This window comes from Marmota flaviventris, chromosome 4 (assembly GCF_047511675.1).
Source record: "Marmota flaviventris isolate mMarFla1 chromosome 4, mMarFla1.hap1, whole genome shotgun sequence".
Taxonomy (NCBI): domain Eukaryota; kingdom Metazoa; phylum Chordata; class Mammalia; order Rodentia; family Sciuridae; genus Marmota; species Marmota flaviventris.
This window is the reverse complement of record NC_092501.1, coordinates 51,710,087-51,737,395: the sequence shown is the minus strand read 5'-3', so window position 1 is coordinate 51,737,395 and position 27,309 is coordinate 51,710,087. Positions and strand designations below refer to the sequence as shown.

The following is a 27,309-nucleotide window of genomic DNA, read 5'->3' as shown; positions in this document are numbered from 1 at the left end:
TCACAGAGGTCGCAGATCCCTGTCGGAGGTGGCAGAGAATGCCGGGGCCCTCACTTTGTTTATGTGGCCCTGTGGGCTGAGAGGTTTCTTTAAACCCCGGCTGACTCCTGTTGGGAAGGAGCATTGGGACGCAAATCCGCGCCTGTCCTGGGCTGGCGGGCAGACCTGGAAAGGAATATGAGTCAAGCAGGGGCCCAGTGCCAGCCTCCTCGCCCCAGTCTGTGGGTGCAGGATGCCAGGCTGCTGCAGCTGCTGCCGCCCTCTGCCAGGCAGCTGGGGAGGAGGGGCCGGCTGCAGGCCTGTGCCGAATGGCGCCTTGCCACCACCTCCCAAGGGAGGCCTGATTAGCCCCATTTTCCAAGGGAGGACACTGAGGCTAAGGGAGGCTTTCAGTTCCCTCAGCTGGAAAGAAAAGGGACTGAAGACTCAAGTTTTCTTTTCTGCAGAGAGAAGGACAGAGGGACAGTTTCCTTCTGGAGGAGGCAGGGACTGGCCTTCCTGTCACCAAGCAGCACTCACCAGGCCAGTTCTCTCCAGATTTTAGGAGCTGTTTTGCTTCTTCTTGTCCATTTCCCTTGCTGGTGCAGGATTTTGCCTTGGTTGCTGCTTAAATTTAAAGGCCTATTAAAATGGCTTTTCTAAAGCAGAGGAGTCTAACCTTGTGAGAGCTTTGCCTCTACTTCTACAGGTAGACAACTGGTACCTACTTTTATGTCATTGTTAATTTTATTAAATTTTATAATATACATCCATGGTACAAAATTGAAAAGGTATAAGAAGATATATGGTGAAGTTTCTTTCTTGTGCCTCAGACACCCAGGACCCTCCACAGTAATGTTAATTGTGTGTGTGTGTGAGCTGCTCTGAAATCGTCCCATTTGTTTCTGTGGTGCTGAGGATCTAAGGATCAAACCCAGTGCCTTCTGCGTGCTGGGCAACTGCTCTGCCACTGAGCTAAGTCCCTAGTCCCGTCCAGTTTTGTCCCCCAGTACTGCAGATGGAACCCAGGGCCTCACTAGGCCAGCACTCCAGGACCGAACTCCCAGCCCTCTTGATATTTTGAGAAAGGATCTTGCTAAGTTGCTAAGGCTGGCCTTGAACTTGTGGTTCTCTTGCCTCAGCCTCCCAAATCGCTGGGATTACCTGTGTGAGCCACCCTGTCTAGCCCAGTCCCGTTTTAAAGCAATTGATATCTGACTCCATTGGGCCCCCCGTGAATAGGTAAACCAAGGCACGGCCTGGAACATAAGCAGGCCTGGTAATAGTTCAGGGCTCCTGCACAGACCACCTCTGCCTGAGGACTGTTATGATAATTGCTTACGATTATTGCTAAGTGGCTGCCCACCATCAGAAGTCACCTTTATCTCCACTCACGCAGACAGATGGGCCCCCCATCCCTGTGTGCCTGGGAGCCAGCCCCAGCCTGTCTGCCCGGCTTCCTCCAGGCTCCCCGATTGCCCTATGCACCCTGCTGCCCCTTCTCCTTTGCCTACTCTTGTCTTGCAAGGCAGGGAGCCACAGCTTGGGTGCGGCGGGGGGCAAGGGTGGTCAGACTCAACCAGGCTGGGGCTTAAACTATATATTCAGAGTCTTGTAAGCTTGATTTTTTTTTTTTTAAAGTCCCCTACCACCTGGCTCAGAGCCACCTGTTGGGAAAGGCTGTCCACGGAGCCTTTGGTAATAGTAACACCACCCCTGTCTTGAGTGGAACCCTGCCTCTCTGCAAGGCACCTGCGACCTAGTAACAGCCATTGTCCCATGTCTATCTTCATGGCAACCCTGTGAGGTAGCAGTGCTGTCCCTGTTTGACCAAGGAGAAATGAAGCCGGAGAAGTCAGTCTGCACCGTGGGTCACACAGCAGAGAGTGGCTCAGCAGGGCCTGGGACCTCTGCAGGCTTCGGGCTCCAGCCACAGGTTCTAACCCCTGCTCCTGTAGGCTTCCCAGGAGTGTATCCAGGACCACAGATCAGCTCACCTCCTTGACAGGGTGACCGCTCATTCCCTACAGCTTGTCTGACGACAAGACCGGTGCAGAGGGTTGCTTTGCGAGCAGCATTGCTCGAGGGACTCAGGCACAGCCTCCAAGTCCTCAGGTGCTTCTGTGTTGTGGGCCCTGCTGTAACTCCCTTTTTCAAACGAGAAGGCAGAGGCCAGGAGCTGCCGTGGTGAGCAGCCAGGTTGAGGGACCAGGGAGGGGGCATCCTGTAGGAATGTGGGGAAGCTTCCCCCCATACCAGGTGACAGCTGTCCTGCTGTCCTGTCCAGCCCTTGGAGATGGCCTCTGAGGAGCCTGTACTCAGCACAGCTCAGTGGGCCAAAAGCAGTCTTCAAGGCACAGCGAGGTGATGTCCAGACCCCTCCCAGGCTGTCTCCCCAGATCTGCACCTGTGAGCCCAGTGTGAGGGGGAAGGTCAGCCACATACTGGTTGTCCATGACCCCGAACACATCCCCTCCCTTCGTGTTCCCCACGTCCTTCCTTCCTCCTTTCTTACATCCTTACCCAGGGCTGAGCAGTGGGACAGGGTGGAGCCCACAGGAGCGGCAGGAGGTGGAGATCCGTGGTGCTGGGAAGGAGCGGGCCACAGGGACCCTGTCCTGTGCAGCCTGGCCTTGAATCTCCTTGCACCTTGACTTGGGCAGGTCCTTGGGCCTTCTCTGAACCTGGTTCTCATCCAGATAGAAGTTGAGGATGGTGGGGAGGATCCAGCTTGCCCACGGAGCTGGCATGAGAATCGGGAGTGCAAAAGGGTGGGGGTCAGTGCCAGTCCCCTGGAGATTGATGATAGCTAATAGGGCAGGATCAAGGACGGCTCTGGGGACATGTGGGGTTTGGGCTCAGCCTTTAAGAGCTGAGTGGAATTTGGGCAGCACCTGTCCTCCCTGCGGGGACTGCAGGGGAACTCTCAGGCCACCATCTTTAAAGCCTCTCCATTGGGTCCCCGTTGGGAAAGGGGGGCCGGTGTCCATGAGAACCTTCAGCTCTAAACACTGGTTTTTAAACTCCTTTGACCAAAACCTCAGACACAAACACACATAATTGAAACAAAAGCCTATGAAACCTGTATTTATCCTTATTACATGAGGCCCTCTGATATTTTCTACTCTACATAATACCGTTCTATTAAAAAGGAAAGAGGGAAAAAAAAAAGCTTGCCTGAACTACTAAATTGGTCAAAGGTATTCGGTTTGAAAACCACTCCTCTGGCACAGTGGCGTTCAGTCCTAAGTGTACATCAGGCCCCCTGGGCAGGGCTTGTGGAAGCAGTTTGCTGCTCTGGCCCCAAGATGCTGACTCCGTGGATCTGATGTGGCCTGAGGATTTGCCTTTCCAAGTCCCCAGGAGATGCTAATATTGTTGGCCGGGGCCCCACTTTGAGACAGGTCCTCCTAGCACATATTTAGGGCAGTGCTCCCTTGCAGAGCCCACTGGGGGTCCTGCTTTACTAAAGAGATAAGAATGGATGGTGGTTACTACAAGAAGTGTACATCTCTGCGGGGCGCAGGGGCACATGCCTGTCATCCCAGCACCTCCAAGGGCTGAGGCAGGAGGATCGCAAGTTCAAAGCCAGCCTTAGCAACTTAGCAGGCCCTAAGTAACTCAGTGAGGCCCTGTCTCTAAATAAAATACAAAAAAGAGCTGGGGATGTGGCCCAGTGGTAAAGTGCCCCTGGTTTCAATCCCTGGTACCAAAAATAAAAAAAATAAGTGTGGATCTCTGGGATTTTCCAGGATGCTGGCCAGGCCCTGTCTTTGGACCTTTAACACCACCCTCCTAAAATCCAGCTCACACTGTTCCCATCGAGTGCTGAATGTATAAAAGCTCTGTTAGCATAGAGACGATCATGCGCAGCCCTGGTTGAATTACCTGCCTCACAAATCCTGAACCCAGAGAACATAAAACCCTCCCAGCCTCCTCAAAAATACTGGCAATGAAAGACTCCATTTACCTGTGGATTTCACCTTCCTGGGTTTTTTTTTTTTTTTAAAGAGAAAAAGGTAGGTCAAGCATGACTGTCCCATGGGGAACGCGGACCCCATGGGCTCTGGTGGGGTCTGGGGGTGTCACTGGCTGTCTCTGGCTTCCCAACGTTGATCAGACCCTTTCCCAACATCGCAGCCTGCTGACTCAGGAGACCGTAGGAAGGAACAGGGGACACTCAGCCCCCACCCCTAATCCTCCACTGTAGCCTGGGGCCCCACACCCCCTCCCTAGCATCCCAGCCCTCCAAAAGCCCGCTCAGCTGGGAGCAGCTCTGCTCAGGGAGGGAGTGTTCAGTGGGCACAGAGCCCCTCTGTTCCAGTGACAATGGCCCGTTGATGACTGGATCCCGCCCTGGCTGGCCCCCTGGGCTGCACTTTGGAGAGGAGAAAGGACTCCAGCCCCCCAGGCGGCCACTGCTGGGTGTGAGGTTGACTCGGAGGCCTCAGTCCCTGTCTGTCCACAGAGCCGCATTCTTCCTCTCTTCAGGCCCTGATGCCGTAGCCAGAAACCCCTTTCCCTCAGCCCTCCCGCTCCACCCAGGGCCCCGTGGAGCCCAGGAGTGACTCAGTTCAGTCCAATTCAACAAGCACTTATTGAACAGCTCCTGGGCCCTGAGGTTTGGTGCTAAGCAGCTGTGGGGCGTAAGGATGATTGCTCACGTGGACTTCAGCCCCAGCCCTGGCTGCCCACCATCATCAGGGAGCTTATAAAAATTCCCAAGCACAGAACACACTCCTCAGAATCTTCAGGGCTAACTCCAGGCGCTGATATTTCTGAAAAGCTGTCAAAACGATTCTCACGCCCCCCAAAATTCAGCACCCCTGGCCTCCTATCAGATACTGCCAGACGTTTGACTCCCAGTATCCATGCAGGGAGGCAGGCACCTGTGGGAGGCTGGACAGGGCCCCTAAAGATGTCCATATGGGTGTGTCTGTGGTACAGGGATTTTTCAGACTTCGTAAAGTTAAGGGTTTCGAGATGGACAGTTGTCTTGGATTTTCCTGGAGGCCCTAACTAGAATCCCAAGGGCCCTTCTCAGAGGGAGGTAGAAGGAGATTTGCCTACAGAAAAGGAGTCAGAAGAAAGCAGCATGAGGAGGGCCCAGCTGCCATGGCTGGCTGTGGAGATGGAGGAGTGGCCAGGAGCCAGGGAAAGCCGGCAGCCTCTAGAGGCCAGAAAGCTGCTCCCCTGGAGCCTCCAGGAGGAGGGCAGGCCTGTGACCCCTAGATCTTAGGGCTGTGAATCTGATTGTGAACTTGTGACCTTCAGAACTGTAAGATCATAAACATAGGGACCTCATCCCACCCGACGACTAACTTTGTTTTACAAATGAGTAGAGAGTACCAGGCAGACACCTGGGGTCCCACGGTGTGAGTTATGGAGCTGGAAGAAGCCAGGGGTGTCTGGCCCCTCGTTCAGGGTCCTCCCCAGCTCATGGCATTCTTCATTTTTCCTTCCGTTTGGCGGCGCTGGGATTGAAGCCAGGGCCTCACGCACGCTAGGCAAACGCACTGCCACTGAGATACAGCACCCCCCACCGCCACAGTCTTTACCCAGATGTGGGTTCCCAGGCCAGCTCTGTCCTCTTCAGTCTGTGTGTCCTCTGCTAAGGGTGAGGCCTGTTTTGCCAGGGGGAGGTTTCAGTGAGGGGAGTCCAGTTGGAAAGATGGAGTGAGCCAGGTTTTCCCCGGGGAAGGGGTTGAACTTGATTTTGGAGGAGTGGAAGGCCCTCTTTCTCTGTCCCCTACCTCGAGGATGGAGCTGCCTCATCAAGGTCTTGTTTCCTCATTCAGCCTTCTCCTCCCAAGCCCCCACGCTTATTGCACATGAACAGACCCCAGGAGGGCCAGCAGCCCTTGGCTGTGCCAAGGCCAGACTGGACTGGCTCATTTTCTGTCCCAGGAAGGCTGTTTGAGTCCCATTGCCCCACCTCTAACTCCATTTTGCAAAGAGCTCTTTAAACCCTGCCTACTGTCGTGGAAGCCAGTTGAGTTTGCTTTGTTTTTCCCCTTTAATATACTTTTTTTTTTCCCCCTGTGATTCTGGGAATCAAACACCAGGCCCAGGCAAGCACGCTACCACTGAGCCACACCCCCAGCCTCATAGGCAGCTTTAAGAAATAATACAGTGAAGCCAGGTGCAGTGGCGCTCACCTGCAGTCCCAGCAACTCAAGAGGCTGAGGCAGGAGGATTGCAAGGTCAAGGATAGCCTGAGCAACTCGGTGAGACCCTGTCTCAAGGTAAAAAGGGCTGGAGATGTACCTCAGTGTCAGAGCACCCCTGGGTTAGATCCCTACTACTGAGGTGAGAAGCAATGACACCTGAAGTCATTACCCGACTTCCCCCAGTGGCAACGTCTTACAGAACTTCAGTCCCATATTGCCACTAGAATATTGACCTTGCTACAGTGGAGATACAGTGTCACCACCTCAGGGATCCCTGGTGTCACCCAGGGATAAACTCACTCCTCTCCTGTACCTGCCCCTTCTTCAACTCCTGGCAATACCAATCTGGCTTCATCCTTATAATGTTGTCACTTCAAGGATTTTATGTAAATGGCATCGTGTAGTATGGAATCATTTGGGATTGGCTTTTTTCCCCTTAGCCTAAGTCCCTCAAAGCTCATCCGAGTCCTGTGTATCAGTTATATCCATCGACCTTTGGAGCTGAGGAGGAGTCCGTGGTGTTTTGCACTATTTAGGGGAGCTGGTTTTAAATGGGTCACTCATACATGATCCTGGAAGCTCCTCAAGAACTTGTGTCCTGAATAAAACAAGGAACACAGACCCCTCCCCTGGCATCCAGGCCTGCTCAGCAAGAGAGCCAGCACCCCGTCTCCCCACCAGTGTGGACCGCCATCAGGCCGAAACTGCTGCCATCTCTGAGTTGCCCTGGGGTAGTGGAGTTGGGTGGTCTAAAATAGTCTTGGGGCTGGGGTTGTGGCTCAGTAGTAGAGCACTTGCCTAACATGTGTGAGGCACCGGGTTCGATCCTCAGCACCACACAAATAAAACAAAGATATTCTGTCCACCTAAAACTTAAAAAAATATATATATATTTTAAAAAATAAATAAATAAAATAGTCTTGATCTTTGCTGATTCTAGATTAAAATCACCTAAGGAACTTTATTCTTTGCTTTTTTTTTCCATTACTTTTTTTATACTTTATGATTTGTTCTTTTTAGGTATACATGACAGTAGAGTGTATTTTGACATATTATACATATATGGAATATAACTTCCCATTCTTGCAGTTGTACATGATGTGGAGTTACGTTGGTCGTGTATTCATATATGAACATAGGAAAGTTATGTTCAGTTCATTCTATTATCTTTCCTTTTCCCGTCCCTCCTTTCCCTCCCTCTTTGTTTAATCAATTAACTTCTGTTCTACCCCCCCTCCGCCCCCTTATTATGTGTTAGCATCTGCGTATCAGAGAGAACATTTGGCCTTTGGTTTTGGGGGATCGGCTTATTTAATTTAGCATGGTTGTTTTCAGTCCCATCATTTACTGGCAGATGCCATAATTTCATTCTTATTTATGACTCAGTAATATTCCATTGTGTACATGTACCACATTTTCTTTATCCAGTCATGTGTTGAAGGGCACAACCATGCTAAATATTTATAGCAGCTCAATTCACCACAGCTAAGCTATTTAGCTGATATAAATATTGATGTGGCCCTGTCACTACAGTAGAGCACAGAATTTTGCAGTAATGAGCATGACCAACACAGAAATAACAGACACCTGAAGAGTAAGGGTAGAAAAAACTCGAGGGCCCAGAAGCTTCCTGGCCTGCCTTAACCTGCTCCTCCTAAAATTGAAATAGCAAATATGTGACACAGAGGCCAGCTCTTCCCCGATCCTGCACACATGGCCACATCACTAATTAACCGCCATATTCTTTCCTGCGGAAAACAAGCTTGCTCTCAGCCTGTTTCTCCTCACTGTGCTCTGGATGCCCATACCAATCTGTTGGCTTTTGCTCGTGGGATGAAAACTCTTTGCTGTCCCCAGGTTAACAGCAGCCTGTGGTTCAAGATGTCAGAACCCTGCACAGTCACCATCTTCGTCAGGCCCTGCTTGTTCTGGGTCAGTTTTGTCACAAAACTAACAAGGTGGACTTGGTCACGCAGATGGACATTCAGCACTGTTTAATGTGTGCAGGGCAGTGGATTGGGGCCTAATTCCATGTGCTCTTCTTTTTAGTTACACATGACAGTGGAGTGTATTTTGACATTCATAGAGTAGAACTTCCCATCCTTGAGGCTGTACGTGGAGTTTCACTGGTCGTGTGTCATATATGAACACAGGAAAGTTCTGTCCAGTTCATCCTACTGTCTTTCCCATTCCCATCCCCCTCCTTGTCTAATCCAATGACCTTCTATTCGCCCCCCACCATATGCTCTTTTAATTCCAATTTATTTTTATCACCATCGCCTTTTATTTTGAAAAGGGTAATAAATAAACATGATGATAAATCCAAACAGTGCAAGAAATTGTAAGTTAAAATGGGTCCCACTTCTCACCCTTATTCTCCAGTCCCCTCAAGCTCCCTCACCGATTTCTGAGGGAATCTGAGGCTGAGCCAGCACTTGCGTCTCCACTCCTGTCTTCCACAGCTGGTGGTTTACCACAAAGCCCTGCTCCTTGCTTTTATCACTAGTATCTTGAACAGCATTTCATGTCGGCCTCGGCAGACCTGCCTCTTTCCTTTTAATCATTACAGAGTATCACATTGTTCAATGTACCTGACGTTTATCTAACAAGTGGGGTTCCCCTCCCCCATGAACATGCATCAAGGTCACAGTCAGGCTTTTGCTGTTAGAAACAGTGTGTGTCCTTGCTCTTACCCATGCAAGCCTACCTGGAAGATTAATTGCTGGGTCTAAGAGTTTCATAGGCCATTGGGGCTGCTATAACAGAATACCAAAGATGGGGAGATTTATAAATAACAGAAACTTACTGTGCATGGTTATTGGGTCTGGAAAGTCCAAGATCAGGGCACCAGAAGATTCAGGGCCTGATGAAGGCTCATTCTTTGCTTTAAACTTGGTGCCTTCTTGCTGCATCCTCACATGGTTGAAGGGGTGAGCAGGTTCCCACAGAACCTGATCTTTTACAAGGATCCTAATCCCATTCACAAAGGCTCCCCCTTCGTGTCTTAGTTACTTTCCAAAGTTCCCCTTAAAACTAGTACATTGTGGTTAGATTTCAAAATAAGGATTTTGGAGGGACATTCAGACCATAGCAAAGAGTATGCATATTTAATTGTGATGTTTAGGCCAACATGGCCTTCAAAAGGATACCCCTGTCAGCATTATGGGAGAATCTTATGTATTAGTCAGGATAGGATAGGCTGTGCTGCAGAAACAATTAGACCCCAATTCTCAATGGCATAACACAGCAAAGGCTTAGTTTTCTCTTGCATCACATCTGATACAGACTGGTTGGCTCTCCAAGCAGCATCTTGGATCCAGTTGCTTCCATTTTGAACTAAGCCTTTTGGAACATGTGGCCAGCCAGAGAAGAGAGTCCCTGAGGAATGTGTGGAAATCATTTCAAAGACCAAACCTTGAAGTGGCTTATATCACTTTCACCCACATCCCACTGACCAAAACCAGTCACATGGACTGCAAGAGAGGCCGGGCAATGAGGAGGAACACATGGGTCCTCAATGAGGGCCACATCTCTGTTTGTCAGTTCCCCCAAACTTCACCCACACAGAATACTCTAGAACATTTTGTTCTTTGTCAGTCAAATATGTGGGGGAAAAAAATGACAATGTGTATGGTTCCAGTTTGCACTCCTATGCTTTCTTCAGCAGTTGCTTCTCCCATCTTTTTCTGCTGGACTACCCACAGCAGACTTTGTTCACACTTAAACACACCCCGGTGTCCCTGCCCAAAATTTCCCCAAACCCAAAAACCTTTTGTGGGGAAGCCTGATGACTTTTTTTTCATTTTGGCTGTTATTCATCAAAACATATAAAGGTATGTGAGTAATAATATAAAATTAGCCGGGTCAGGAGCCTTGCCAGCTGTGGTGTGGAAGGGATTGGCAGCAGTTTCCTCTGCAGTTTTCTAGGCTCGCTGTAGCTCCGCCTCCTCTCTGGTTCATGAGGGACAGAGGTGCGTAAGGGAGAAGGAGAACCTGGCTCCCACTGCTATTCTTTGCAGAAGGCAACATTTTTGCAGACTTTGATGATTTAACTACTCTGAACCTTGCAATTAAGGTGACCTGTGGCGCTCGTGGCACAGAGGGATTTCTGGGTTAAAATCCTGGGCTGGATGTGCAAGGAACATGTATGGAGGGTTTGTGTAAGTAGAAGGAGAGTTGAAATTCGGTCTGGTGTTTTAACATGATGTCATGTAGTAAATTGCCAAACTAAGGATGGTTTTGTAGCCAAAGGGGATCCTCTATGGTTGGAAGGGCAAATGTTTTTGTTTTTTTTTCCCCTTGCCAACTCCAATGAATTGGCCCTACATTCAAAGGGCTTATGAGGTTCCATCCAGTCCCAGCTGAAAAGAGGACAGTGATTGATTAGTGATGTCTAGCCCAGGCACAGGCCTGCTGAGTGGATGTGCCTTGTAGTTAACATTTGTGCTGAGGGTCCCTGAGTGAGCTAAACCCTGAGTGTCTGGGTGATATCCTGCTCATTGATCATTTACCTGGGAGACAGGAGACATAGAAGATGGTTCCAGTTTTGTCATCACTAGTTTAAGTTTTGGTCAAGCACTTCACTTCTCTGAGCCTGAGTTTCTAGAGGTGAAAAGGGAGGAAACATGGTTCAGAAAAGTCCTAAGCCCTTCCCAGTCCCGACATTCTGCCGTTTGAGGGTGAGAGCCATGCTTCTTCATGATTGATGGGGTGGTTTACAGGACAGATTTCTCTTGAACCTCTCGGAAAGAAAACATCCCTTCAGACTTGAACAGCGAAAGGAAAATACAGGCTGAGCATACCTAATCTGAAAATCTGAAATGTTCCCAAATCTGAAACTTTGAGTGCTGACGTGACACAAATGGAAAATTCCACACTGTGAAACTTTGTTTCATGAACAAAGTTATTGTTATTTTATTTTTATTCTTTTTTTTTTTTTTTTTTTTTTTGAGTGGGGGAGAGCTAGTCATTGAACCCAGGGTCTCATGCATGCTATATGAGCACTCTACCTCTGAGCTACATCCCCAGTGGTTTTATTTTGAGAAAAGGTTTCACTAAGTTTCTCCTTCCTTGCCCTCCCGAGTGCCTGGGATTACAGGCTGAGTGACATGGGAGTCACCACACTTGTCTCATATACAGAATCATTTAAATTATTGTACAAAATCTCCTTTAGGATATGTATATATGGAAGAGAATAAGTGTTGTGTTTAGACTTGGGTCCTGTCTCTGAAATATCTGATCATTACATTCAGATATTTCAAAAACACACAAAAATCCTGAACACTTCTGATCTCAAGCATTTCAGGTGAGGGACGCTCAGCTTGGTACAACTAAAATTGGAAAGTCAAGCTGCTTTGTGTGAGGCCGCTGACCTGAGCCACCGCTGACATGTGATTCTGTCCTGGGAACAAAATCCCCTGGCCTCCAGATTGCTCTCAGCACAACAGCTCTAAGGCCTCTGGGTCAGGACCTTGCACCCAGCACCCACGGGCACGCCTTCCCCACAGTCCAGCGGAGAAGGCAGCTGTCCCAGGGAGGGCCTGTTGTCCTCAGCTCCTGTCCCACCCACACACACTCCTGCCATTCTTACAAACTACTCCGCCCTTCCTGGCCACGAGGGCCACATGGAACATGCGAGCAGCTCTGACCTGCAGGGCAGCTGTGGGAGGGCAGCTGGCAGGTTCACTGGGGTGCGGCTGCCCTGCCGTCTCAGGGCGCAGCTGGCTGCAAGGGCGGCAGGTTTATCCCCAGATGAGCTGAGGGCAGGCTGAGATGCCCAGGGTCCAGCGACATCCAGTGGCTCTGCTTGAGAGACATTTCCGGCTGGTGGCCATGTCAGTTGTACTGTTCTCTTCATCGTGGTGTTTTAGGGGAACTCAGACCCCCCACACCTTCCCACCACTCACCACCAGTGTGCAGACCACTAAATCAAGGCCCGCAGTTCCTGCCTGGGGCCACTTCCTGCGTCCTAGGCTTCAGTGAAGCACTCCACCAAATTCCCCATGGCCACTGGGTCGACCATAGGGGCAGTCAGTGTCCCCATGTCACAGATGAGAAAAACATGCTCAGGTGTCAGTTCACAGGGCTTCAAAGGCAGTAAGTAAAAGCAAGGGAGCCAAGAGCACGTCTAACTCTAGAGAGAATCTTCATTTCGTCACAGTGGGCTGAGGGCCACCGCTGGCCCTTGGAGACAGTGTACCAGTGCATTCATTTGCTTCACAGATGTTCCTCGAGCCCTGCCGTGTGCCAGACGCTGTGCCAAAGGCTGTGGAGACAGTAGAGAATAAGACTGCCATCCAAGGCAAGAACCAGGGACCCTCCCAGGTTCCTTGGTTCCCCTAACCACTGCCCACAGGCATCGTTGTTTATTTATTTATTTCTTGTGGTGGTGAAAACCCATAGCATGGAATTGACCTTTTCCTATGCACGATTCAGTGGCTCTAACTCTATTTGCATGGTCACGCCACCATCCCCACCTCCACCTCCACAGCCGCTCTCATCTGGCAGAATTGAAACTCTGCCCATTCAGCAAGCACTTCTCCCGCTCAGCCTCCCGAGTAGCTGGGACCCCAGAGGTGCATCCTCAAACCCAGCGTCCCATGCATTCTATGTACCAGTCCCAAGATGGATGATCACATGTTCCTCTTCTGAAACTTCAGATTAAGTTTTAAAAATGATTAAAGTGATACAGGTGCACAGGTGTCAAAAATTCAAGCAACAGGAAAGGGTATAAAGTGAAAAGATCTGTCACCTACATGACATTTTTGTAGCTCTGCATCAACAGAGCTGTGTGGCATCCCACCTCCTGTGTGAGACATTCCAGTTGCTTCTCACACATGTGGGAATTTCAGGGCTGGGTGCACATCCTTGGCCATGAACCTTGGTCCACGTCCAGGTCGGCTCCAACAGGCCGCCTGCCATGTAGGTAGGGGACAGCAGCCTGCACTGCAGCCCCTGCCTGAACAAGGACAGGAAGCTGGGACTGTGGTTTAGCATGAAAGGCCCTGGAAGTGCCTTCATGGACAGGGGCCTGCAGCTGTTCTCCGGGGCTCTGTCTTCATGCAGCTGTGGAAGCGACTGTCCAGTGGGGGTGGGGAGAGTGTGCTCCCACACCCTCGCACAGCCCGTCCTGGCAGGGCTGGCTCCTTGGGGACCTGCAGCAGCCTTCCCCCACCAGGCTCTGGCCCACAGCCCCTCACAGGCCCGTGAGCATCCGCTGACACTCGGGTGACACACACCTTAGCCTTTGGCTGCTTCTATTCTGTCTCTGCTGAAGGTGGACATGAGGAAGGTTAGAGATGGCTTCCTTCTTGCGAGAGGAAACGGAAGCCCTGGGATGCTCAGACGCCAGCCTTCATTCACACCTCCTTTCATTCCTTTCAGGGGCCACTCCACAGCTGCTAGGCATTTACTCCTGTCCAAACCAAGGAGCCGTGGCCTTCCCAAGCCATCTCTGGTTGTCCCCGTGTGAGACAGAACCTGGCCTGATAGGCTCCAGGTGCACAAGCCATGGTCTGTGCTCCGTCCCCTGCCCCAGCAGGCCCGTGGTCGGGGACTTCCCTGCTCTGCCTTTGGTCCCCTCTCCGGGGATTCAGGGACAACACAAAGCCCCCACCCAGGTGTTGGGTGGCATGGCAGGGGCAGCCCCCTGGCCCCTGTGGTTAGCCCAGTGCTTTCCCAGGGTGGCCACAGCTCCATCTCTGCCCTGGAGCCTCCTTCTCCCCAGCTCCTCTTGCCACGCAGCTCCTCCTCCCACAGGGAGAGGCTGTGGCCGGGGGTTGCTGACTGGGAGGCCACAGGCCACTGCGCTCTTGGCCCCCTCAAGCCAGTGAGCGAGGGCAGTGGAGTTTTGCTGCCTGATGCAACATCTGGCAAGGCCCCGTCTCTTATCAGAGTTCCATTCCCAGCCTCTTTGCTGGGACCCCAGCTTCCCAGGGGGAGGAGGGCCGGGCTGCAGTCCATCTGGGGCCCACAATGGAAGGGCCTGGCTGGAGGCCATCCAAGCAGAGAGCTCCTCCAGTGAGGCACCTTGCCAAGTCACGAGGGAGGCCGGACAGAAAGACCCCCGGGGGAGAGCAGGGAAGGCGCAGCTTGCAAGGCCCTGGGCCTGGCTGCCAGCCCTCTCCTCTCCCTACTCCTTTCCCCACTTCCCTTGCCTTAGCTCTTCCCCCCACTCCCCCCGCCCTCAGGCACACACAGCTGCCTGAGCCTTGAACTGAAGGTCCCTGGGTTGGCAGGAGCATGGGAGAGACTGAAGCAGGTGAAGCCTTAGGTGTCAGCTCCACAGTGGCCCACGCCAGTATGTGTCATAGCATGTTGCAGCACGAGGGCCCTGTGCAGGCCACGGCCCACGACCAGAGTGGACGTGGCCACGCACACTAGGTCCCCTTACCTGTGGAGTAACTGCTTTTCCTTCTTCCTCTGCTCACTTTCTACCAAACCAGAGCAATTAAGCGTCTTGCCCGTGGCTGAGTGCTTGGGGAAACGCTGTCCTTCATTCATTCATTCATTCTTCAATTATTTATGGACACCCACTCTGTGGAGCACAGTTCTGGGCCCTGGGAACACAAAGGCAGTGGGACATTCATACTGTCCTCTGCGGAGCTGACACTCCAGTGGGTGAAAGAGGCGATCAATAACCACATTTCCATCCAGGAAGAGAAAAAGTGGATGCGGAGAGGGGAGGTGATGGGGGTGGGGGTTGTTTGGCCAGCTTGGGAGAAGGACTGGGAGGGGGGAACATTGGAGCTACGTCCTGAATGTCAGGATCCCACCCGAGAAGATCTAGAAGAGCCTCTGGTGCAGCCACCAGGTAGGCAGAGTCCCAGGTGGGGAGTGGCAGGAAGGGCCATGGAAGGAGGGCTAGGGTGAGAGGAGAGGTGGGCAGACCGCACCCTCCATTGGGGGCCTGGAGGCTTGTGTTCTACTCTGAGTGATGCAGGATGGGGCTGGATATTCGAGACGCTTCCATGAGGCAGAGGAGTGGGTGTCTACACAGCTGTGATCAGGTGCTGTGTGTTGAGGTGGGGAGAGTTGGGGAGAGGAAGGTGGGTAGGGATTGAGTGGAAAGATAGAACTGTGCTGACGAAGGAGGAGGAGAGGTGAGTGGCACCCCCTGGGGCAAGGTGGGGCGGCCATTGCCTAGGGAGAGCACACCGAGGCAGAGAAGACGGGCCCAAGCATGAGGGCTGAGAGGAGAGGGACAGGAGAGGAGGTGAGACAGGAGGGTGCCTTTGAGAAGAAGCTGATGGTTACAGGTGGTGAGTGAGAATGTGCCAGGCAGCTGCTGGCTCTGGAGGGCCAGACTGGACCCTGTTCCCCTCGAGTGATTTCTGGCATCTTCCAGGACCTGGCACATGGTGCACACACCCCAGATGGTGGCTTACATGAAAGAACTCAGCACTCGGGCTGTCTTCCTGCCTCTGGTATTTGCTCCCTACGTGCAGAATACAGGGTCCAGAGAACTGTCCCACTGTCTGCTGTGCCCAGGCAGACCTAGGTGGCACACGCCCTGGTGGCACCACTAGCCCTGGCACCCTGCAGTGGCGTTCACTGGTATACAGGCAGGGGTGCCACATTTCCCTTCAGCTGTCATGTCGTTGCTGGGGACATGAGGGGATAAAAGCCATGGGGAATGAGGGCCAGGAGGGGCATCTAGCAGGAGGAAGAGAGAGAGGCTTTTCAGTTCTTCCTGTGAACCGAGCAAGGGAGGCCGGACTAGCCCTTGCACCAAGAGACTGGGGAGGGCGGTGGGCAAAGTCATTCAGTGTCAGGGATCCCACGGCCCACTTCTCGTAGAGGTCCTCCTGCAGGCAAGTTCTGCCTGGGCCTTGGCCAAGTGATACTGATCTGGGTCCTGCCCTGTACCCTGCCCTCACGACCCTGTGACCTCTTGTTACCTATGTCTCTCTTCCTTCTGGCTCTGGGGACCTGCCACATCCTGTGAACCTCACCCTCATCCCCCTGCCCCTTAGATTCCCAAAGCTAAATGGAGGGGTGGCCTGCCTGGGGCAGGGCCAAGGGGCCACCAGCCTGCCTCAAGCCTCCTGCCAGAGTTTTCAGACTTGCCGCTTCCTTTTAGGGCACTGCTGCAGAAGATCTTAGGGACCCTGTGTCATTCTGGGGGTGAAGAGGCTGGGACCTCAAAAAATAGAAAACAGTCTCTGGACGGGAGGGGAGGAGAAGGAGCCTGTCATGGAGACAAGCTGACTCCTAAGTCTTGCCAAAGATACTAGACCTGACGGGAGAGGGCAGTGAGGCCCTTCCTCCCACCCTGCCCACCTTTCCTTCCCTCTCCTAGTTAATGAAACTTACTGTGCACCAGATGTGTCCCTCACAGAAACGGTGGGCACTAGGGACTGCCCTTTTCATACTGCACGGGAAGAAACTGAGGCCCAGAGACTTTAAGTCACTTACACGAGGTTGCACAATATGGTAGAGGCAGGAAAAACTCGAACCCAGCACTTCTGGGTGGTTGTTTGCAGTGCTGGGGACGGAACCCAGGGCCTCACACACGCTAGGCCAGTGCTCAGCCCCCGCCCCAGGACTTCTGATGGCAGCTCCTCTGCTTCCCTCACATCATCAGACTCAGGCAACCCTCACATCATCAGACTCAGGCAACCCTCACTCGAGAGCTGAAGAGCAGAGCGTCAGGAGGTCAGCACCTTGCTCCCCGCAGACATGGTATTGGGATGTCTCAATGGGACAGGCAGCCTCACGCCTCAGCACAGGCTAAGCAGGGTGCATGGCGAATGTGACCTCACTGACTGTTTTACACCCTCAGGCCCAGAGCACATAGGTGCCAGGTGCCACTGTCAGCACTCGTCCTGCCTTCAGGGAGCATGTAACCTGGGAAAGGGAGACATGTGTGCTATAATGGGGTCCCTAGGCACCAAGTGACCTGGACGTGGGAGAGGTGGTCAGTTCCCATGAGCCTCACTGCTTTCCCAAAGGGATCTTGTCTGGAAGGTGCCACTCCTGCTGTGTAGCCAGCCTTGCATCCAGCTCCTGCAGATTCCTACTCCCATCTTCTTGTTTCAAATGGGATCATGATGCAGCGGAGGTTCTCAATTTGGAACGCTCTTGTACCTCCTTGCCCCAGGGAACATTTGATCGTGTCTTGAGACATTTTGATTGACAGAACTGAATAGGGCTGTGCTACCTCAGTATTCTTTGTGGCCACATAATAAACCAGTGCAAGCGTACCCCACCGTTTTTATTTAGGCATTTCTAAGCCTTTGCTATTGTAAACATTTATACTGCGTGTGGCATTCTTTTCCATATGCAGCCATGTGTCACTTAATGATGGGAATATATGTTCTGAGACATATGCTATCAGGTGATTTCACTGTGTGAACATCCTGGGGTGTACTTATACAAACGTAGAGAGCATGGATCAGTGTGTTAGTCAGCTTTTCAATGCTGTGATAAAATGCCTGAGAACAACAACTTAAAGGAGGAAGGATCTATTTTGGCTCACGGTTTGAGAGGTCTCAGTTTCATTGTTCCTGGGCCTGGGGTGAGGCAGAGCATTTTGATGGAAAGTGGAGAAAGCAAAGCCACTCACCTTATGGTGGCTGGGAAGCAGAGAGGGATAAAGGGGCCAGGGACAAGAAATATCCATTTAGGGAACATCACCAGTGACCCACTTCCACCAATTTCCATCACCTTCCAAAATGCCCTCAACAGCGAACTGATCAATGGATCTATCCATTGATGAGGTTGAAGCCCCTACAATCCAGTCACCCCCCTAGAGTGCCACCTCTGAATACTACTGCATCAGGGACCAAGTCTTCAACATGGGAGCCTTTAGGAGACATTCCAGGCCCAAACCATGACACTGAACCTGGCCTGTATATGTGTGTGGCATGTGTACACATGCACATGTGCACATGCACGTGCACTAGGAACCAAACCCAGAGCCTTGTGCATGCTAGGCAAGACTCTGCCCTGGAGCTATTCCCAACCTGCTTCTTTTTTTTTGGGGGGGGGGGGGGCAGTGGAGCAGTTCCAGTGATTGAACTTAGGGGCACTCAAACATTGAGCCACATCCCCAGCCCTATTTTTTGTGTTTTATTTAGAGACAGGGTCTCACTGAGTTGCTTAGTGCCTCATTTTTGCTGAGGCTGGCTTTGACCTCAAGATCTCCTGCCTCAGCCTCCTGAGTCATTGGGATTACACAGTGCCCAGCAGCATATTGTCTTAAAGTGAACTTATTTTTTTTAATAATTGGAGTACACTCTAAAATGATGATGAAAAGTTATAGTAGAATATAACCCTATGGCAAATTTTATTATCAAGCGTTATGTACCATCCATAATTGCATTCACTTTTATCCAGCTGTCAGCACAGGTTTGCACCAACACAAATACCAAGTAATGCATTGACATCACCACAGCTATGATGTCATTAGGCAATAGGGATGTTTCAGCTCCATTAAAATTTTCTAGGACCACCATTGCATAGCCAGCTGTCCTTTATCTAAATGGCATATGCTGTAGGTGGCTGTACATGCCTTTGAGCTGTGAGATCGAGGGAGTAGCTGAGAGGGGTGGGGTGATGAATGGTTTTGTTAGCTTTTCTTTTTTCTTTATTTTTTTTTTGGGGGGGGATATTGGGGATTGAACCCAGGGTCCCTATCCCTGCTTATCAGCATTTTCAGTGACCTATTAAAGACTCCTCAAGTGTCCTGAGGCATAATCTGTTTCAAGAGTGAGTCTGGGGCTCAAGAGTGAGTCTGCCTGGCAGGGCCAGGATCCTCAAAAGTCTGGTGGAGAGGCGTTCTCTGTGTCCTCCCCTCTACAGACACGGTGCCTGACCACCTGTCTCTCCGTAGGACAAGGGTGTTTCCCACCTGAAGACCACAAGCCAGGTCCTGAGTGCTGCCCCTGAGCTGAGTACCTGCGGCCAGCCTGTCCCCATGGAGAAAGGACTCACTTTGCCCCAGGACTGCCGGGACTTTGTGCAGAGCCTGAGGATGAGGAGCAAATATGCCCTTTTCCTGGCTTTTGTGGTGGTGGTTTTTGTCTTCATTGAAAAGGAAAACAAAATCATATCAAGGTGAGGGATACGATCAAGGACAAGTCTCCCTTATCAAGGTGGGATGGCTGGGGACAGGGGATGGGAGGGCTTCCTGTGGACTTGCAAGTGCCTCCCTTCAACAAGTGATCACCAGGCCCCTCTTGTGGCCCAGGCAGAGTCCCAGGCACAGCAGTGAGCCCTGGGCTCTGGACTTGGGCAGCTGGGTTGGCATGCTCATGCTGCCACTTCCCAGCTGCGAGAGCGTAGATGAGAGATTTCACTTTTCTGAGTCCTGGATTCGTCTTCTGTAAAATGTGACTAGGAGCTGCCTTGTTGGAAAAGTAAATGAGAAAAATGTATGAGCATTTGGTGCACCACCTGGCACTCGGTCCATGTCTGCTGTTTGCTGGCTGTGACTATGTATTGTTACTAATTGGTTTCCTGGCCTAGATGATGGCTCACATTCGCAGCACAGCCCCTATACTAGTCTTGGTGTTATGGGTAAGGGTGAGCCCACGGGAAGGCAAGGTCCTGGTGTGGACACTCTGGTAGGGCTGCCAGTTTGTGTACCACTCAACTCCAGAGCAGGGTCCCTTAAATAGGCTCCTCTGGGAATCCCACACCTGCCCCAAGTTCATAGAGCATTACTGTGTGCAGAGGTCCCGCTAGACACACGAGGGTTTCTGGGACCTCTTCCCCTCCCAGGCACAAGCCCTGTAGGAAAATCGCAGTTCCTATGCATAAGGACCTGGCCGAAGCACACTGTCAGTGCCCCTCCTGGGTGGCTTATTATTGGATGGTCCCAGTTCATGTTTACTGGTCCTACTGAAAATCCCTGGACCTCTCCACCCGCACATTGGCAAGCCAGAAGTGCCAGGAAATGCAGGTTCAGAGCTCTCGGGTCAGACTGAACCTCATATTTGCCTAGGGTTCCCTGCTCGGTAGCAGTACACACTTCACCTACATCTCCTCCCACCTCAGTTCTTCTCTGTCCTGATAAACTACACTCAAATCCTGGCCTCAAAGTCTGCTTCTGGGGAAACCCAGCTAGACACACTATTTGTTGGTGATGAACTGGGAAGATTGCCTAGAATTGCATAGGCGCACCCCCTCCCAGGCACTGACCCTGGTCTCCCTGTGATCTCCACAGAGTCTCTGACAAGCTGAAGCAGATCCCCCAATCCCTGGCAGATGCCAACAGCACCGACCCAGCGCTGGTCTTGGCCGAGAACGCGTCCCTCCTGTCCCTGAGTGAGCTTGACGCGGCCTTCTCGCAGCTGCAGGGCCGCCTGCACAACCTCAGCCTGCAGCTGGGTGTGGAGTCCATCGGGGAGCAGCAGGAGGAGGAGCCCTCGCAGCCTGCCAGGGCCGGGCACCGTCGCCACGTGCTCCTTATGGCCACCACCCGCACGGGCTCCTCCTTCGTGGGCGAGTTCTTCAACCAGCAGGGCAACATCTTCTACCTCTTCGAGCCGCTGTGGCACATCGAGCGCACGGTGTCCTTCGAGCCGGGAGGTGCCAACGCCGCGGGTTCGGCGCTGGTCTACCGCGACGTGCTGAAGCAGCTCTTCCTGTGCGACCTGTACGTCTTGGAGCACTTCATCAGTCCCCTGCCCGAGGACCATCTGACGCAGTTCATGTTCCGCCGAGGCTCCAGCCGCTCCCTCTGCGAGGACCCGGTGTGCACGCCCTTCGTCAAGAAGGTCTTTGAGAAGTACCACTGCAAGAACCGCCGCTGCGGCCCCCTCAACGTGACGCTGGCGGCGGAGGCCTGTCGCCGCAAAGAGCACATGGCCCTCAAGGCCGTCCGCATCCGGCAGCTGGAGTTCCTGCAGCCGCTGGCCGAGGACCCCCGGCTGGACCTGCGCGTCATCCAGCTGGTGCGCGATCCCCGGGCCGTGCTGGCCTCCCGCATGGTGGCTTTTGCTGGCAAGTATGAGACCTGGAAGAAGTGGCTGGCGGAGGGACAGGACCGGCTGCAGGAGGAGGAGGTGCAGCGGCTGCGGGGCAACTGCGAGAGCATCCGCCTGTCGGCCGAGCTGGGCCTGCGGCAGCCCCCCTGGCTGCGCGGGCGCTACATGCTGGTGCGCTACGAGGACGTGGCGCAGCGGCCGCTGCAGAAGGCCCGCGAGATGTACCGCTTCGCCGGCATCCCGCTGACCCCGCAGGTGGAGGACTGGATCCAGAAGAACACCCAGGCGGCCCTCGAAGGCAACGGCATCTACTCCACACGGAAGAACTCCTCGGAGCAGTTCGAGAAGTGGCGCTTCAGCATACCCTTCAAGCTGGCCCAGGTGGTGCAGGCCGCCTGCGGCCCTGCCATGCGTCTCTTCGGGTACAAGTTGGCCCGGGATGCTGCCTCCCTCACCAACCGCTCATTCAGCCTGCTGGAGGAACGCGGCACCTTCTGGGTCACGTAGGGAGCCTGGTGCCCCGTGGACCCCTCCTCCTGAAAGGTCTGCCCGCCTTCCTCACACCCAGGCCAGCAGGGAGACGCATCCCTGGCAGAGGGCAGTGGGAAGCTGCCCTGAACGCAGGCAGCCCCTGCTGTAGCAGTAGGCCCCAGCCAGCCAGTTTGCTCAACCCCAGGTCTCCTGCCGAGAACAGGACAGTACCTTCCCTCCAGGGCCTGCAGTCTCCTGAGCAGACCTCAGCCTATTGGCAGGTCCCCCCACCCGTCTCTCCTGCACACACAGAAACGTACAAGAAAAACGCATTAAGGCCTGGGAACTCTTTGGGCCAGGGGCCAAAGATTTAACAACCAGCAGGGGCGTGGGCCCTGACCAGTTCCTCAGAACTCCTGTTACATGCTCAATGTTAACCTTTTCCTTTCTGGATTGTGGGGAAGCCTGGAATCTGGGTGACTCCTTGGGGAGGAAATAGAGCAGCCCAGAGGTGGGGTACTGGAAGCTCATCAGGTGACTGTAGTTTACCATCCAGTACAAAATGATCTGCTCTTTTAATAAATAGGATCGTGGTGCTGATTCCTGATGAATGTCAGCCCTGCACAGAACTGCAAGACACACACAGACCTGCACACGGACAGAAAAACATCATCGAACAAGTCCACGTGCACGAGTGTGTATAGAAAGTTTTCCCCATTCCTTTATGCCCACAGGATTCTTCTGTGTTGCATCAAAGAGAGCCCTTTGATGACATTCTTAGGATTATTTTGAGGGACAGGGGAAGGAAAAGTGTTCAAGGGCAATGACCATTCCCTGACCAGGTGTGGAACTGAACGGTGGACCAAGAACTGCCGAGCCCACCACCCCTGCCTGCTTGGAGCTTGTGCCTACCTCCTACGACCTGTCCATGTCCCACGGCTGGCAGGCAGGACATTTTGAGAAGATGTGGCTGGTCCTCATGTGACTGCAGACCCAAAGCCCCATCTTGCCTGGATCCCTGGGAGCATGTCTGTAGTTGAAGGCTGCCTTGGGCCCAACTGGCAGAAGCAACTTTGGTCCCTGGAGGTAAAAGACAAGTGACAGTTCCTGCCATTTCCAGCCAGGCCTCATCTGGAGCAGGGCCAAGAAGTTTGGAGTGTGGTGGCAGGGAGAAGTCCCATCAGGACACATTCCTCCCCTGAGGAGCCTGCCTGCTCCCTGGGTGGAGGGAGGTCAGCCAGCTGGTTGCCATGGTTACAACTAGTGTCGAAAGGAATGCCTCCTTTAGGGTTCTGAGAAGAGTCTTGCCCAACTCAGGATGGGCTGGGTGTTTTACTTAGGGCTTTTTAAGTTATTTATGGCTTGGTGTCTTTCTTGTTTTGTGGCTGTTTTTGGTTTTGTTTTGCTGCTGACAAGCTGTCTGGACTTGAGGGCCTGGTGGGGGAGGCTGGGAAAACCAGCAGGGAGCACGTGTCTCCTGGCAGAGGGAGAGGGGTGCCTTCCCCAAGAGGACTGGAGACGAGGTGGCACACGGCAGCCCTCAGTGCCCCATGGGATTTTCTGTGTGAGCCCCACATAGAACAAATCTCAGAAGCCACCAGTATTCTTGCTGGTGTCCAGGGCAGTGTGGAATGAGTGACAGCCCTCGCTCCCTCCTGGAGAAGAGGCTGAATCTTATCCCATATTCCTAAGGGGGACAAGGACTCAAACCTGTTAGCAAGTGGCTGAACGTAGAGTGCAAACCCTGCCCCACTCCCACTCCAAGCCCAGGAGCAGAAGCCAGGATGGCCTTGGAGCTTGCAGAAGCTGCCCGGTTCACAAGGACTCCCTCCTCCTTCATACTTCCTGGACAGCCTCTCCTCCAGATACAGCCTCGTTAGACCCAAGGGCTGAGTTGGTTTCAGTAACACCATCAGGTCGCCAGAAAAGCACAGCATTGGAGTCCAGCTGGAGCTGTGGAGGAAAGGCAGAGTGACCTGGCAGGAAGCTGCCCTGTGTGAGGATGCAGACCATCTTGTGGGATTCATTATAATCCACCTCTTTGAGCCACTGAGTCACCAGCACCATGGACTTCTGTCATTCGAGCAGCCCTGTGCTTTAGATGTTTTTCCCCCTCTGCTTTAGATGTGCTGGTCCAAGAACGAGTTGGGTAGGGTGCTGACTCTTATTTGGAGTCCAAAGGGACACCAGCTCTGGAAACTTCATCGTGGGGCTCCGTGGGGCCCAGATGTTTCTTGCAGGCCCAGGAGTGCCAGCTGCTCTTCCCAGCCCCCATTCTGTTCCTTGAAAGGGTGGTGGGGAGGGATACCTCTATGTGGGGCTCTTCCTAGGGGTCCTCTTGATTGGAAAGCAGACTTCTTCCTTCCTCCTGCACCAAGGCCTCTGTCTCAGCTCTCTGAAGACAGTACCAAGAATGGACCTTTAGGATTCTCAGGACATTGACAATGTGTATACTGCAAGTTGACTTAATTTATTTATTGTGTGAAAAGAAGAAACAAAATATTATTTTCAGGGACTCAAAGCTAAACCCAAATCAAGACAGAAAAATAATAATAATAATAGAAACCACCCACGCCCCCCACACACAAGGACACCCACAGACAGTTCTAAAGGCAAGAGGGGACTAAGTCAACATGCCAGCAGACAGTGGCCCCAAGGTACTGTTTAAGGAGGTTCCTTAGTTTTTCTCCTAGGGATTTGAAATGTGACATGAGGGCCCTTTCTGGTTGCCTTTGCCCAGGTATCTGACACGACTCTAGTGGGTGGTGTGGCCTTGACACTGATCCCCCTGGGGCTTGGTGATGCCATGGGAGCGCTTCTTGTTTGGGGAAGGTCTATGAGGTTCACTGTTGGCTTCCCACTCTGTGGACATGGCCGGGGTTGTGCGTTTGAGGTCTTCAGCACGGAGCTGGGAGGGAGAAGGTGGTCCAGCTGGTATATTGGGGCAGCTGCTGCCCAAACACCAAAGAGCAGAGGGTGCCCAGGAAGCCCATCACAGTGGCATCTTTTCCCACCATCCCTGCTGTCTGTCGACCATGGAAGGAGCTCCAGCAAGAGATGACAGGTGCACCTGGCCTGAGCGATAGGGAAGGAGATAGAAGCACCCGAAGTCTGATCCAAACCCCAACAGTCTCTTCCACCCTCCCCCATGCTATGACCTGTTTGAGGGGTCTGTCCCGTGAAGGACCGGAGCAGAAGACAAGCTGGCTGCCTCCTCAAGGCAGTCCACTCCCACGCCCACCCTAAAGGCTGAAAGTGGAGGCAGGTCTCAAGAAAGGGAGAGAGAGGGGTGGGTGGGGCTGGAGGACAGATGTTAAAGACGCCAAGTGGGTCCTATTGATCTGCAGAAGCTGGAAAAAGGAGCATCCACTGAAATCAGGAGCCCTGGATGGTGGATTCGTTGTGAAGCTCCTCAGGATGTGGTCCAGCGAGAAGGGAGGGAGGAGGCCCGGGTTTCCTGAATGCCGCCACATCCCCCGTCAACTGCCCACAGTTTCAGAAATAGTGGAAGTTATTCTTTACCTCAGACGCATAAAGCAGAACTGGCAACTTCAATGTCTCAAGAGCTAAGACCTTTTCACCTAGTGTCCTCTGGTGTCCTGTGAAGGACAAGTGGGTATCTTTCCAAGGATACAGACCTGGCGGCCTCCTGATGGGCCTAGCTCATGTTGCAGACCAGTTTATTGGGGGGATACAGTTCTTGCGTAGCCTCTCCCATCTCTTTGGCTGGAACTGGGCACCCTGGGATGTCTCTGTCTTAGTTGAATATTCTGGGCCTGGTTTGCTCAAGTCCCTTGTTCCTTCTGGGATCCACCAAACTCTGCCAGAACCTGGGTCCAGTATCATGGCCTGTTAATTGTGTCCACGCATTTGTATAGGACATCCTGCTCCACCTCTAGTGCCCCTCCCCCACAGTTCCCAGCCCCTTTGCCATCATTGTCCCAGATGTCCTTGTCGTGGCCACAGACAATCTGCCAACTCCTGGAAAGGCCAGGGCTGCCCTTCAGACAGCTGGTGGTCACTGGCGCTCAGGGTCTGTTTTGTGGAATGGAATGTGAACCCATCGCCCGAGGGCTTACTTGACTTATTTAATTAAAGATGAAAACATGCAGTGAGAAAATTCTGCAGCGTTTCTTTTGCATTTGTTCTCGGCAGCCATTGAACCATAAAAATTAACAGGAAAAAAACACTAAGCAGTAGGTAAGACATGACTTCCAGCATGAAGCAGGGCAGGGACACCTGCTGCCCATTCCCACAGGGTAATAGAACAGAGGGCATAATGAATGCCATGGTCCCGATGGCAGAGTCGGCAGTGACCGTGTTTCGAGGAGCCAGCTGCAAGGACAAGGCCTGAGAGATCAACGCCCAGGTATTATGGGATAGGAATAGGAAAATCAGGCTAGCCGTCAGGGGACCCAGTTTTGCTATTAGCTGGCCGTAAAACCTTGGACAAGTCACTTCCCCCACCTGGGTCCCAGGTTCCTTTTGGAATGAAGGGTACATGTAGTTTACGATTTTCCAAAAATACCCTTTTACAAGGTTTCTTGAGATTTCATTCTCCTTTCAGCTAAGAAATACAGTGGTGTCCTTTCAAATTGCAGTGACTTTGCTGTGTAGGTTGTAACAGCTCTAGTGGGAACAAGGCTGCAGCCCTGTGTTAGCTTTCTGTTACTTTCTGTAACAAATACCTCCAGAGAACTTACAAAGAGAAGAATGTGCCAGGAGCCATGACTGTAATCCAGCAACTGAGGAGGGTGTAGCAGGAGGATCCCAAGTTCAAGGCCAGCCCCTGGCAACTTAGACCCTGTCTCAAAAATGTAAGGGGCTGGAGCTCTGGCTCAGTGGAAGAGCACATGCCTAGCATGTGAGGCCCTGGATTCAAACTCCAGCACCACCAAAAAAAAAAAGTGTATCAAAATAAAACTTTAAAAGGCTACGAGTGTAGCTCAGTGGTGGAGCCTCTCCCACCCTGGATTAAATCTCCAGTATCATAAAAAAAAGAAAAAAGACATTTATGTAGCCCCACAGTTTTGGATGTTTCAGTCCAAGATTGGGCAGAACCATTGCTTTTAAGTCTCTGGTGGTGGGGGAGGGGTGGCACTTCATGGCAAGAGTATGTGGCTTTCACTTCATGGTCAGAAAATTGGTGGGGGTTGGTCTGGGGTCCCACTATCCCCTTCAGCTTCATGCCCCCAATGACCTAAAGACCTCCCGCTAGGCCACCACCTCCCAACAGTACCTCCCTGGAGCCAAATCTTGAACACATGGAGTTTGGGGGGCTCTCCTATCTCCTAAGAGCCCCCCTGGAGGGAATAACACATTTCCCTGGGAAGGAAGGAAAGAGCTCATTTTGGGACACAGGAAGACAGTTGGCAGAGCTTTGGGGTCTGGGGTCTGGGGTCTGGGCGTCACAGGAACAGCAGCATCTGTGAAGGGGCAGAGGAGAGCTGAGCCCTGCAGACGGTGGTTCCTGCAGGAAGGAGTGATAATACAGTGGGGCACGACGAGGGGGGCAAGGGGGATGGGACCCCCCTGGGACCCCTCCCCAAAATGCAACATGAATCTCTGCCCTTGTACCCAATCCAATCTTTGGAACCATTTCGTGCCCAACCCTCAAGATATTTGAATCCACGTGGTGAAACTCCAACAGGAATAGAATCTCCCACTCCTGTCGGGGACCTTTGCTGTCTCCACTCCCCTGGGGACTGGATATAGTTAACTTCTGGCCGGGTTTCCTGCCACAAATAAGCCCCTAG

At 52.5% G+C, this 27,309-nt stretch overlaps 1 protein-coding gene across 2 annotated transcripts in view; it reads left to right on the top strand.

The window, feature by feature from the left end:
• Chst3 (carbohydrate sulfotransferase 3) overlaps positions 1–25,664 on the top strand; it is a 35,300-nt gene extending 9,636 nt beyond the window's left edge. For both annotated transcript variants that reach the window (XM_027931446.2, XM_071611186.1), the window contains exons 2-3: positions 18,985–19,208; positions 20,320–25,664. In XM_027931446.2, the coding sequence (XP_027787247.1) occupies positions 19,069–19,208; positions 20,320–21,589 (1,410 nt within the window). In that variant the 5' untranslated portion in view covers positions 18,985–19,068 and the 3' untranslated portion in view covers positions 21,590–25,664. The remainder of the gene's footprint in view (positions 1–18,984; positions 19,209–20,319) is intronic.
• Positions 25,665–27,309: the final 1,645 nt, after the last annotated feature.